Source organism: Stegodyphus dumicola, chromosome X1 (genome assembly GCF_044657685.1).
Source record: "Stegodyphus dumicola isolate Sdum_Otavi_A_Nest chromosome X1, ASM4465768v1".
Lineage (NCBI taxonomy): Eukaryota > Metazoa > Arthropoda > Arachnida > Araneae > Eresidae > Stegodyphus > Stegodyphus dumicola.
This window is the reverse complement of record NC_140780.1, coordinates 51,659,769-51,672,883: the sequence shown is the minus strand read 5'-3', so window position 1 is coordinate 51,672,883 and position 13,115 is coordinate 51,659,769. Positions and strand designations below refer to the sequence as shown.

Genomic DNA, 13,115 nt, shown 5'->3' with positions numbered 1-13,115 from the left:
TAAAAATTTCTGTGCAGACCCCATAATCATTATATATACTGTTCTTTGTATAATGTACTGAACAGTAAAGCTCCATGTATACAAAAAAATTTTAAGACACTTGATATTTATTCTGTTGCAGAAGCAGACTGTTTATTTTCAATGTATGTAATAATAAGCAAAGATGATATGTGACAAATTTTCAGTTCTATAATATGTATATCTAATATATACATTGCACTATTATGCTAATAAGCAAGCTTTATTTTCAAAATCCTTGCATTATATGTTGGTGATTATGGATGGTCTATTATTCATCTGTTTTCTTATCTGTCATGGCGACTACACTAAGACTGTTAAAGCTCAAATGTATCCCTGCCTCCTGTAATTTTAAAGAAATATTTGAAGGAAAGATAGGTTAAATTACATAATAATTATACGTATTTTGCTTGTGTGTTTACAATCAGACATAATACTCAACAATTAGTATGCTTGAAAATGCCCAAGTGGGATTTGAATGGCTTCAATAACATATACTGGAAAAGTAAATAAAAGTATTATGAAAATATTGCCCCCATTTGAATGGCTTAAATAACAGTTGTGTAATAAAAGAACATTTTAGATATGATATTATCTAATTAATTTTTTAAAATTTTATCTCTTTGACCTTTGAAATGAAGAGGTGATGTTTTTGGTTGATATTATGCAAAAACCTGAAAAGCAAACAACAACTACACTAAATCTAAAAATGTTTCCAAATTTCACACATCTGCATGAAACTAATAAAGTCAACAATACCTCATTAACTGAATTTGTAGGCAGATGATGATTCAAATCTGAATATAGGAGGCATGTAAATAGTATAAAAGCACAGCAAATTTATATCAGTGTGCGAGTCATCGTATGTGTGAATGAGTGCATACTATAAATGAAGTACAAATCTTATTCTGAACTACTTAGTATGCTTATGCACTAATTTTTGCATTGTCTTAATTCATATATTTAATTAGCATTACTACAAAATTAAATAATGTCTGTAATAATTGTAATTTAAATTCCACCTCTTTCATAATAACCACAATTGTCTAGTACATATTCATTAGCAAAGCATACAATTAAGTGCTTTGCTGTATTATTAACAGTAAGGCTGCTATCACACGTCAGTTTGTTTCGGAAGAACAACTGTTTGGAACAATTTTTCTACTTGTCACAACAGCCAACCATCATAGATCACTTTGGGGTTAACACAGGGGAAACTGGTTTCCCATTACAAACAAGCTGATAGCTGATTCGTTGAAAACGAACAACTTGCAATTCCTTTGAAAAGGAAGGGAAAAGTCGCATGTCTTTCTTTCAATAATAAACCAGGCAGAAAAACTGTCCGAAACAGTCATATGAAACAAATGCTGTGTGATATGGGCTTAACTCAGATGTCTTTACTTACATCTAACATTCCATTTCCAGAAACAATGATCAAAATTTTTCAGCTGCCATTCACTGTGCCAATGCCTCAAATTAAAATCATTTTATAAAAGTCATTAAAAGGATGATTCAAGTATTGAAAAATCTTAGATCATAATTTGGTCATACACACAAAATATATTATTTTATACCAATAAAATAATATGTTGTGTTCAGTGCTGAATGAATTATTTAACAATAGGAGAGTGTCAATGGTTGTGAAATCACATCATAATAAGAGAATTTATAAAAAATGAAATACAGGGTTTTATTTTTATTGTATTTAAATTTTTACTATTTAAGAATGATTATCTACTAACTGTAATTCATACATTCATCTCTAGTACATACTTTCTACAACTTATCTTTGGCTACTATAGTCTCTAGTCAGCTTGGCAGATACAAGCAAATGGTAATTGACAGTAATAATTGTTATCTTGCCTTCCATGCAACTTCTTCTGCTACATGTGAAGTACATGTACATGTTTTGCTATAACTTTCATGAAGGCATACATACTTTTCACTGCAGAAATATAGAATTTTATGAAGAACTAATTTGCAATGATATATATAGCACACATGAAAACAAAATAAGCATACTTTATAATATTAAAGTGCAATGCTATGTAATCATTGACGAAAAATTACATGCATCAAAATGTACTTTATTGTTGACTTTAATATTACTTTAGGATTATTAAAAATCATCATCAGTTCCTACATGCTGTACAATGATCTGCCTTTTAAAAATAGAACTTGTTACATTTAATATTTCATCAGATTTTCTATTCAATAGATATTTGATAATATAAGGAGTTATGTAAATTTGAACCAATTATATTTTATTTTTACCAATTGTTTACAGTTATACCACAATTCATTACATTACGAGTTCATTACATTATTTTATATCATATTAACTTCATTCAAAACATTTCAGCATTTTGAGATAAAAGGCCCAAGTACCTTGCATCAGTTTTAGCTGTAATAACATTACGTTGTAAATACTAATAGTTTTCTTTTTGAAGTTTCTTGAAACTGATGTTTCTTTTCGAAAAATTAAAACAGTAAGGAAATAAATAATTTCTTAAAACATCTTTCTTAATTTTACATTATATAGAAATTTAGGAAATGTTAAAAAAAGTTAATGAACTGTATGTGTGTTAAAAAAGATGATACTCTGACATAGTACATAAGCATACTTGCGCATGTAACATATCAAATTTATTGAAATGGGAAAATATATACATACCTAAAAGCAATCTTGCTATAGCATTTGGTTTGGAGCTTTTGTGCTATCCACTGTGGCATATAGAAATTTAGGAAATGTTAAAAAAAGTTAATCAACTGTATGTGTGTTAAGAATGATGATACTCTGACATAGTACATACGCATACTTGCACATATAACATATCAAATTTATTGAAATGGGAAAATATATACATACCTAAAAGCAATCTTGCAATAGCATTTGGTTTGGAGCTCTTGCGCTATCCACTGTGGCATCTGTATTTACGCTGACTTTCTTTACCCATTTTTTGCACTCTTCAATCGAATTTATAATTGATCGTATCATTCAACTTTCCAGTTGTTGGTGCAGTACAGGAAAAAATATTATTTTAACGCAGTAATTACTTTACATTGCACATATACTCTATGAAGACTTAAACGCCAGATTTGTTTACAATCAGATGGTGGTACACCTACCATATACCATATTTATCTTCTTTTCAAATCGCACCAACATAATAATTACGCGAATTTTTTTTCTGGGCATGTGCAGTATGCAACATTCGTTTAACACTGTTCAGCTCAATGTGCAGTCTGCTATTACGCGTCTTGGTGTCACAATTCCTATATGGATGAAAAAGGTTTGACAATTGGCTCTTGCTGAAGCTCAAAAACAACTTACTTTCATGGTGTGGAGCCACTGTAACTTTTTGTTGTCTTATAGACTGTCTAAATTTTTTAACAGCTGTATTATATTTTTCTCTTTTCTAATAAAGTTGAATGAAAAAAAAAAAGGTGTAGGTCATATACCAGAGCCATCATGCATGCTAGCCGCTTTTGTATCACAAGCAACTCTGAGGATTTAGAGTGCATTCATGAACAGAAAAATATTTGTTTCTAAAAAAAAAATACTACAGATGGTGTCTCATTTATATAAAGTGTGTCTACAAAAGTAAGGCAATTATTTTTGGAGCCGTTGATGGTAGATATATTCCTTCAAGCTACGGAAGTATTGTAAATTATGCAAATATTCATGTTTTGATAAAGCTTAAAAATTCGATCTCATGAAAACTAGGAAATGTAACTTTTTATTTGGCCCATGGTTGCTGTGTTTATGTTGTAAAAATGTAAACTTTTTGCAAATAAAACAAAATGTTTGACTCTTGTATGATAAATAATGACGGAGATATTTTAATTTTTAAGTTTAGGGGTTTGATAGCATTGTTTTGCCTGAACACATAAAAACTTTTAAAACATGTAACTGTGTTACTACATGTCTATATAACAAGTTATATTTTGTAATTTTTATGATTGATTTTTTTAAAATTTAAAAATGAATAAACATGAATATTTTCCTTTTTGAACTTTAATTCTTAAATGTTAATTTCTAAGGGTACCACTTTATTGGAATTACTTTTGTTTTTGACTATTACCCTTGCCTGCATGAATGACGAAACACGAATTGAATGATTGGAGAGTTAGGTTTGGAGGCAACATCCCCTTGATAAGTCTGTCTCCTGCCTACTCAACGGTCATTCACATATGCATTTTTTAAAAAAAAATTGTTTAATTTAATTTTAACTTATTAAATTAGTAAATTTCTTTTCATAGATTGATTTTGCACTTGATTTGCTTATGCTTCTGAATTTAAATGATATTGTAGATTAGTTCGAGAATTAAATCTTTTACATGTTTGCACATTTTTTTTAAAAATTATTTTGGCTTTTTTCCTTTTTTAGAATTTAAAATTGCTTTTTTACTTTTATACGTATTTGTTAAAAATTAAATTTAAATTTGTTTAAATTTAAATTTATCTCATTTAAAATATTTTTGTAATTAGAAGTATATGTCTATACTCGAGGATTACAAAACTGAAGGCTACATAAGGTTGTGAACTCAGCATATATTGCATCTTTCTATTTAATATGTTGTTTTGCCTAGTAACTGTGGTAACTTGCACATATGTGGTTGTCTGATATTAAATCATTTTGCAAATACTATGCTTAACTGCAAATGATAAATGTTTTAAGGGCTATTTTCTTCCTATTTAAATAACAGATATTCAAATTCTTTTTATGTAGCTCAACAGATTGACTTATAATTTTTACTCCATTTTTAATAACAGCCTGAAATTAAGAGTAATTTGAAAACTTGGAGAGGAATCAAGGAGTTTAATGTGAAATATAGTTTACTGGGCATATAAATTATTGGCTGCATTAAAATTGATTTGTTAATGTATAAGAAATGTATTTATAGAGGGAATCCAACTAATCTAAGAATTGGGTATCATTTTATGTAAAACACAATGTTTTTGTTTATTAACTATGTTTATTATTCATTCTGTTAAGTTTTTGACTGTTAACATCTGTTTGGTTTGATTCTCAGCATAGCTTTGTCCTAAATACGTTGTTTTAGTCTTTTGAAAATTTATATTGTAGGACATTTAGATAGATATGTCCAAGGTCTGCCAGCTGAAGAAATCCTAAGTGCTTGTGATGAAAATATTGTTAGTTCTGGTGATCGTATGACCAATCCTGCTATCCATTTTTTCCGTGGTTTACGACATCGTAATTTGGCTGCAATACGCCATGCTGCTCAAAGAGGTCTAAACCAGCTACATCAGCCACAGTTTCATCCTTCCCCTCAACAGGTTGATGGAACTGAAATACAGCGTTCAAGAGCTCAACCTCTAATAATTCAAGGTCTTAGAACCAATCCTAAAGACCAAGATAGTCACGTCCTTTTCTTTGATATTGAAGCATTAGTAGGTAAGATTTTTTAATGTTTTCTAAAATATTCAGAAATATATCTGTATAAAATGAATGACATCAACTTTGAGGAAAAATTACACTGAAAAGATACTAGACACACTAACTTTGCAGCAATGTAAATAAGTAGAATGGGGACTATGGCCATCTTTGATTCCACTGCTAGTGGAACAGCACTGATAATTGCAGTTGAACAAATTGCCCTTGGAAATGTGTCATTTTCTCTGATGCTTAGAAATACCAGCTTTTGCATGTAGATGGCAGAGTTCATGTGTGGTTTAAACTGTATGAAACACTGTATCCCTTGGGTCAGGCAGGTATTGTATGGGCTGGTGGCAGCAGTGTAATTGTCTAAAGTATCTTTATATGGTCTTCTTGATGTGCTGGAGGAACCTGGAGGCGATGCGGCTACATCGAGCTTCTGATCATCTACACTTCTTCATGTGCTTGTTTCCATTGAATGATGGTGGATAATGTGCCAACTAGAGATGGGCAGAACTGCTGCTTTAAGGAATCAGATCAGAACTGTTCATTCACTGAAGTTAATCAGTTCTTTTTAAACTCACAACTAACTCTTTTTAAACTCACTAACTTATTCACCACTCACTAACAATGACTTTGATGAATGTGCTCGGAACAGGTGTGGATCAAGAGTGGTGTGCAAAGATGATGGAAAAGCAGCAAGAATCAAACAAGGAATGGGATTGGTGGAATCAACTCAACAAAACCACTCACTCCCTGGACTGATTTCTTTCAACTGTACTTCTGAAATACCCTAAAAATGCATTTCTACATAGAATAACTATAAAATTCTGGAATAAAAAATGCCAGCAGTTAAAAATAATGAAAAACTAAACTCACTTTTGTTAAAGATTACATTATTTTATTACTATAACTGATATTTTGTTGCTAAAATGTAAAAATAAATTTTTAGATTGGAGGCAGATTGTAAAGAACAAGAAATTATATGCTGATAATACTGGCATTTTCATTTATCTAATTGTCAAATGACACCAAATATCACTCGTGGCTCTTCTATGTGGTAGGTTCTACATTTTGTTCTGCAACCTTGAAAAAATACATTAGATGGAAAAATTTATGTTTATAAATATATACTAACTCGAAAGAAGATTAAAGAAAAATTGACAGCTCTTGACTGCAAAATGTTAGTAAAATAAAAAAATGAATACAAATATAATTTATTAGATTACGCAAATGTTTACAATAATATTGTATAAAAAAGGTAATACAGTCAAAAGTCGTTAATCCGGACTCATTGGGACTTCGGCGATTCCGGATTATCGATTTTTCCGGATTATAGATCATCAGTTTAAATCTCGTAAGATGGCATGCAGAAATTCTAAAATTAAAAATATGAAATCGTAATTTATGAAATAAAGAACAATTATGATCTAAAGGGTATCAAAATTTATAAAAAAAAAAGCTTAATATTTATTTGTTTACTTTATTAAACATTTCTTTCAATGTAAGTTGTTTAAGTTGCTTCATTTTATGTGATAATACTTTCTCTTTAATTCTATAAACAGATATAATTTCTTGTTCAGTTACTAAGTTCCGCTGTTCAAGTCCCGTTAATTGCTGTGCCGAGAATACCGACTAACTTGTCAATCGAATTTTTTTCGTTTTCACTAACCTCTCTGTCACATTCTTCATGTCTTTATCCATTTTTTGCAGCAATTCCACTTTTTGTTTGTTGGACATCGAAACATACTTTCGTTTTGTAGATCCTTTGGAAGTTCCAGCATCGGAAATTCTATTTGACATAATCGAAAGTTCAAGTTTACTTTTATAAAATTGCTCTTACAGTCTGCAAAAAATAATAAGCGGGATCCAATTCGAAGATTAAGAAACAACGCAATCATTAACATTAAGTGAAATAGATAATTAGATAATTTTAGCTTACACCGTCCGTTATACATTAAACGCGCAGGCGAAAACATATTCTGCACTTGCGCACACGCATATGCGCAGTAGTCAAGGTCTTACGCACACGCGTAAAACGCCTGTGCGCATGTGCTAACGCGGCGCATGCGCAGAAAGATTTTAGCTTTGAGGTCCGGATTATAGATCATTCCGGATTATGGGTGTCCGAATTAACGACTTTTGATTGTACGTAATATACATACCTATACTATGATACAGTACTCAAAGAATCAAAATGAAACTCAAAGCAGCAGCTCTAAGGAAGCGAAAAGAGCAAATAATCAAGCCTCAACAGGAGCAAGATTTGCAGCTAGAGATGGAATGCTGAAAAAAGTAAATAATGAAGGCTCTGTAGAAGTCATATCCATGGCTAGAGAACAGTGATGAAAAGAGTGAATAAGCAAGCTTCCAAAGGACCCAGATTTTTTACTAGAGAAGCAGCACCAGAGCGATGACAGCTAGGCATCCATGGAGGAAACTGCGCACTTCTAATCTATGTACTTTAAATAGATCCTTGCACTGCCAGATGGGAATAAAAACTCCATCCATTTGTCAGCACGGATGGTCAGTTTTGCTGAGTTGTGTCAGTTTATTTAATGTTTTGTTTTTAAATGCTAGGGGGAACACAAACAAACCAAAAGCACACGTATATTCTTATATAACACATACACATAAAAATAAAGGTCAGAGATGTTTCTGGCAAATAATTAATGAAAATAATGTTAGTGTTTACATAAGAAGAATCAAATTTGTGGCATGCTTCCCAACAAGAGCTCTCTGTAAACTGTTAAAGAACATGAAATGCAAGGTCTCCAGATAGGAATCTTCTCAAGCATCTCTAGGGTTAATTGCAATGGCCTGTTTAATCTCTGAACTCATCGCCATCCTCTATGACCAGTTTATGTTAGAAACTGCAGAATTGTTGTCTGACAATATTACTATCTGGCTTTAAACATCTCTTCGGGTCCTTTCCCAGATGTGATGCACCTGTTATCTCTGCAAAAGGTGGTGTGATTCAGTGTTGAATAATGTGCATAATAATTTGTCTTTTCAGTGTATATCTTTCTTCTAAATAAATGTCGAAGATTTCAGTTTAATGAGATGATGAGAACTACAGTATTACAATTTCAGCTTTATTGCTTTTAATTAGTTTTCTTTATATTTAATCATAGTTCAGCTATTAAGTGAAGAATATGCCTCCCTTTCACCGGGTCAGTTGGAAATTCAAGGGCTTATAAATCCATCTGAGCATCAGAAGTATTTGGCCCTATCAAGCTCTCCAGAAACCCAGCGAAAACTTTCAGGTATTGAAACATGAATTGCTTGTGTGCTTGTATTTTCTTTTTTCTTTTTTTTTTTCATATATATATATATATATGTATATATACAGGTGAACCCAGCAATAACAAACTTCAAGGGAATGGAAGTTTGGTTTGCAGTATCCGAAAAATGGATTACACCAGGAACATTTTTTAAGAATTTGATAATGAATCATTTACACACACACACACAAAGGAAATTGATCAACTTTGTCATATCTACCAAAAGAAGTGTCTAATAAATCTAATTTAAGAAAATGATACTAAGATTTTTTTTTAACAATTGTTACATGCAATTATTTGTCAGTCATTCAGTTTCTGTATATGTTAATTTTCCATTGTAAAGTAGGATAAATATTATGGCCTTCCCTCGAATTGCATCTTTATAACTATGGATAATTATTTTATCTACAAAAATATAACATTAAAAAGAAACATTAAAAATACTGACAAATTTACCTTTTGCTTAAATTCTGAGTGCAAAAATAAATCCTATGTAGCATCATGCAGATTATAGGAAAATTATTTTCATATTTTTGTCCAAATATTGAAGCTTCCATTATGTTCGATTCTGCAGTTTATGTGATTAAACACTGATTAATAACACACATTGCAGCATTGTCAGCTGCTGTTGTAGGTAGTTCACCTTCTGTGTTTCTTTTATATTTTCTTCAATTTCAGAAAATTCTTTGAAGTTAGTATTTTTGTTACATATTTTCATCACTTGGATCTTTGTTTGTTACAACGTTATCAATGTATGATTGAAAAAATTTGCTCTCACATTCTGAAAATATTGAAACACCATTTTTTTTCCTAGCCACATAGTGATAGGCAAATCCTTGTTTTCATTTTTATTTTCAACACCTTTTAATAGACCAGGATATTAAAAACGTTTTCGGAAAGTTAGTTCTGTAACAAGTCATGTCGACTTTTTAGCACTAGCATTTCTAGCATTATTCTCAGCATACATTTTCTAGCACTATCAAGAAATGAAATGTTATAATCAATTAGATTACCATACTTCTCAATATGCTTAAAACGAGCTCATTTCCGTCAAGATATGTTTGGTTGCAAAGCAAAGATTCAGTAACCTTATGTCTTTTAAAAGACTGAAGAATGCAGATCCCATATTTCGAGAGCATTTATATTGAAATGAAACAAAAGTGATGAGGATTGAAATTTTATTCATTGAAAGGTGAATGTGCTATTAAACAACAATGCCATTGTATGGCCTCAAGCTGATTCACTATATCCTCTATCTAAGATTCACTATATCCTCTTTTCCTAAAAGCAAAAAATTCAAAATTTACAGCTTATCATAAGCCTTGAATAGATCTTTGTCTGGCAGCTTAATTAAAAAAAATATATCAGAGAACATATTTGAAAAGTGAAGACAGGATTGTCGTCTATGCTATATGATGTCCTGAGATATGCTTATTTTTTGTTCTCCTTGAATTTGCTCATGCCTCGCTTGCAGAACCTTGGTTTAAAATGCAGAGAAAAATGAGGTTGAAGGTTAAGAAATGTAGCATAAAGGTCTCTCATTTACAAATGGAATGTGAATCCTAACATTCTTAAGGCAAGAGCCACTGCAGTGGTGACCTGGATGTGATAAGCTCATGCACCTCCTCTGCATGCCAACCTGGGGAGTCCACCCCTGCAGTGATTAAGCACATCAGTGCATTTAGCTCAAATAAATGACGTCAGCAAGTGTTACCTCCTCATTCATGAAACAGTTGCTGGAAATGGGTTATGGCTTCTGATTGCCGTGGTCGTACCTCCTCATTCACAAAACAGATGTTAGAGATGGGTGTTCGGCATCTGCATGCCATGTCATCAACACTCGCAAATTTGAGAGTTAAATTTTTGAAATCTTCACTGGAGAGCCCTTTTGTGATGATGCAAAGTATTGCCCTTCCGTGACATACAGTTCTGTCCTTGGAAACTGTTCCCAAAGGATGTGAGACTTTAGTAGCACTCTGGGGGAACAATAACACAAGCCTGGTGGTAACAGATCCTTGAGGGAAAATCGTACAATACGGTTGGTATCGTACAATACGTTTCTGATTGCCGTGGTCGTACCTCCTCATTCACAAAACAGATGGTAGAGATGGGTGTTCGGCATCTGCATGCCATGTCATCAACACTCGCAAATTTGAGAGTTAAATTTTTGAAATCTTCACTGGAGAGCCCTTTTGTGATGATGCAAAGTATTGCCCTTCCGTGACATAGACAGTTCTGTCCTTGGAAACTGTTCCCAAAGGATGTGAGACTTTAATAGCACTCTGGGGGAACAATAACACAAGCCTGGTGGTAACAGATCCTTGAGGGAAAATCGTACAATACGGTTGGACCAAGGGAGAATTGGCTGTAAGTCCTCAAGCTGATGGTCTCAGTAGCAGTCATGGCTTGCCATTCGATCCGTATTCTGTGCCATTCCATCATTTCAGAGCTGCCTGCTTAGTACTGGTGGGGGGCATTAATTGACGACCAGTCAGATTATCAGGCTTAAATTTCAGCCTCTCCATGAGACCGAGAACTGGGAGTGGTGACCCCACAGGCCTGGTCAGATTGGTTGGGCATAGCGAAAAATTTTAAACTGTTGCCCATAAGTATGGGATTGGTAGCAGGAAATGGAGAAACTTATGTCGCAGTTGGTAGCTTTTTGGGCCTGTCTCCCACCTAATACAAAGGTTGTCAGCAGTGGAGCAGGATGTGTAGTGTGGAACACAGTAACTTTAAGGCCATAGTTGTCTACATGAACTAGTCACAGTTTAAAACACCAAAATCATTGAATTTTGAGTCGCTATCAATCAACAACTGCTTCTGCGTTTGCTGCGGTGGTATGATTAATGCCTGTCATATATTAAATTTAGATGGAGTGAAATGTTGTTCAAGTTGGAAATGAAAGTAATATTGCTACGTATGAAACGTAGACTTCACACAAGTCGGAATGGCTACTAGAGTTCATTTGACATATTTTTTTAATGTTTAAAATTTTGGGAGTTAATATTTGTCAGTGTAGTTTTTGTTTATGCATTATTTAAAATAATACAAAACTATGTATAATGAAAGCTGATGAAGAATATGTATAATTTACAATGATCACCTTCCTAAGATAACCACTTATGAAGCTAACCAGTACTTTTCAGAAAATAATTTGAAAGAAATTAACTCACAATCTGAAAACTACAGATTATCAACTAGAAAAAAGTTAGAAAAATTTGAGAATGTAAAAAAAAAGTGTGCAAATCATATGCCATCTAGTAAAAATCATATAAGGGCTATTTTTTTCAAGGTTTTATCAGTCGTGAAATGGAAACCACAGTGAAAATCAAAATTGTTTCATTTGGAATATTTAGGGTACACCTTCCAGCGGCTTCTCTACATAGTTGCTGCTCTGTCTGAGACATTAGTCATAGCATGGTACCAACTTTCCAATACCCTTATCATAGAAGGCCAATTCCAACTGTCTGATATCGTTGTCAAAGAAGGCAGCTGCCTGTGCTTCCAGTTCTCTACGCTAGTCTGTATCTTGTTGTTTGAGCCAAGCTCTTATCCTCCTAGCCAGCATTTTATATGAGCAAAGTGATGTTAATTGGAGAACATTGAGTCCAGGCTTAGCTGCAGTGTGGGACTATGCATTGTCATGAAAGAAAGTGCCTGATGACAATCCTGTGCACTTGTTCTGAACTGCCCTTCATAGACATTTATGAGTAATGCTGTATGAGTCTGCACTGATGTCATGCCACATTCCATGAGTTGTCCCAAGAGAACACATTTTCCGTTCCAGAACAGTCGCTGGAGGAGGTTTCCTTGAACTTTCTTTTTTGGTTGCTTGGGGAATGAGTATGCATCTACTGTGTGGATTGCTTTTTTGTTTCTTCAGTTTTGAAACGGACCCATATCTCATTCACTATGACTATTCTGTTCAAAAATCTCCTTCATCATGCTTAGCATTGGAGAAGCGTTAAGGTGGCACCCATTTGCTGAGATTTGTGATTGTCAGACAGCACCTTCGGAAATCTATCTCGCACAGAGTTTGTGGTACTGGAGGTCTCTTGCTAACGCTAGTATAGAGTGCTGACTGTGAAATTTAAGGAAACGAGTCACTGAACACAGAAATTGTAAACCAAAAATATTTTGGAGTTTTCTGATCTACTCGCTGATCAAGATCATCAGTTGACACCCACTTTCTTCCCTGCCCAACTGCATCATGAATGTTTGTATATCCTGCTTCACAATTCCTGCACTTTGGTGTAACTCATGAAGGTTTTTCTGTACATATTTTTCAATCATCGATGAATTTTGTCTGCAATGCACCCTTCGGCATGCAGAAATCGGATGACTGCATACATTTCACACTTGGCAGGAGAGACTATTATTTGAGGCATGTTTATGTCCTCACTGTGTG

The 13,115-nt window shown here is 33.2% G+C and overlaps 1 protein-coding gene across 6 annotated transcripts in view; it reads left to right on the top strand.

Moving 5' to 3' along the window:
- Positions 1-13,115, top strand: part of Rbcn-3B (WD repeat-containing protein Rbcn-3B) — a 130,200-nt gene that overhangs the window by 64,260 nt on the left and 52,825 nt on the right. For all 6 annotated transcript variants that reach the window (XM_035354307.2, XM_035354304.2, XM_035354305.2 and 3 more), the window contains 2 exons: positions 5,109-5,438; positions 8,555-8,686. In XM_035354307.2, the coding sequence (XP_035210198.1) occupies positions 5,109-5,438; positions 8,555-8,686 (462 nt within the window). The remainder of the gene's footprint in view (positions 1-5,108; positions 5,439-8,554; positions 8,687-13,115) is intronic.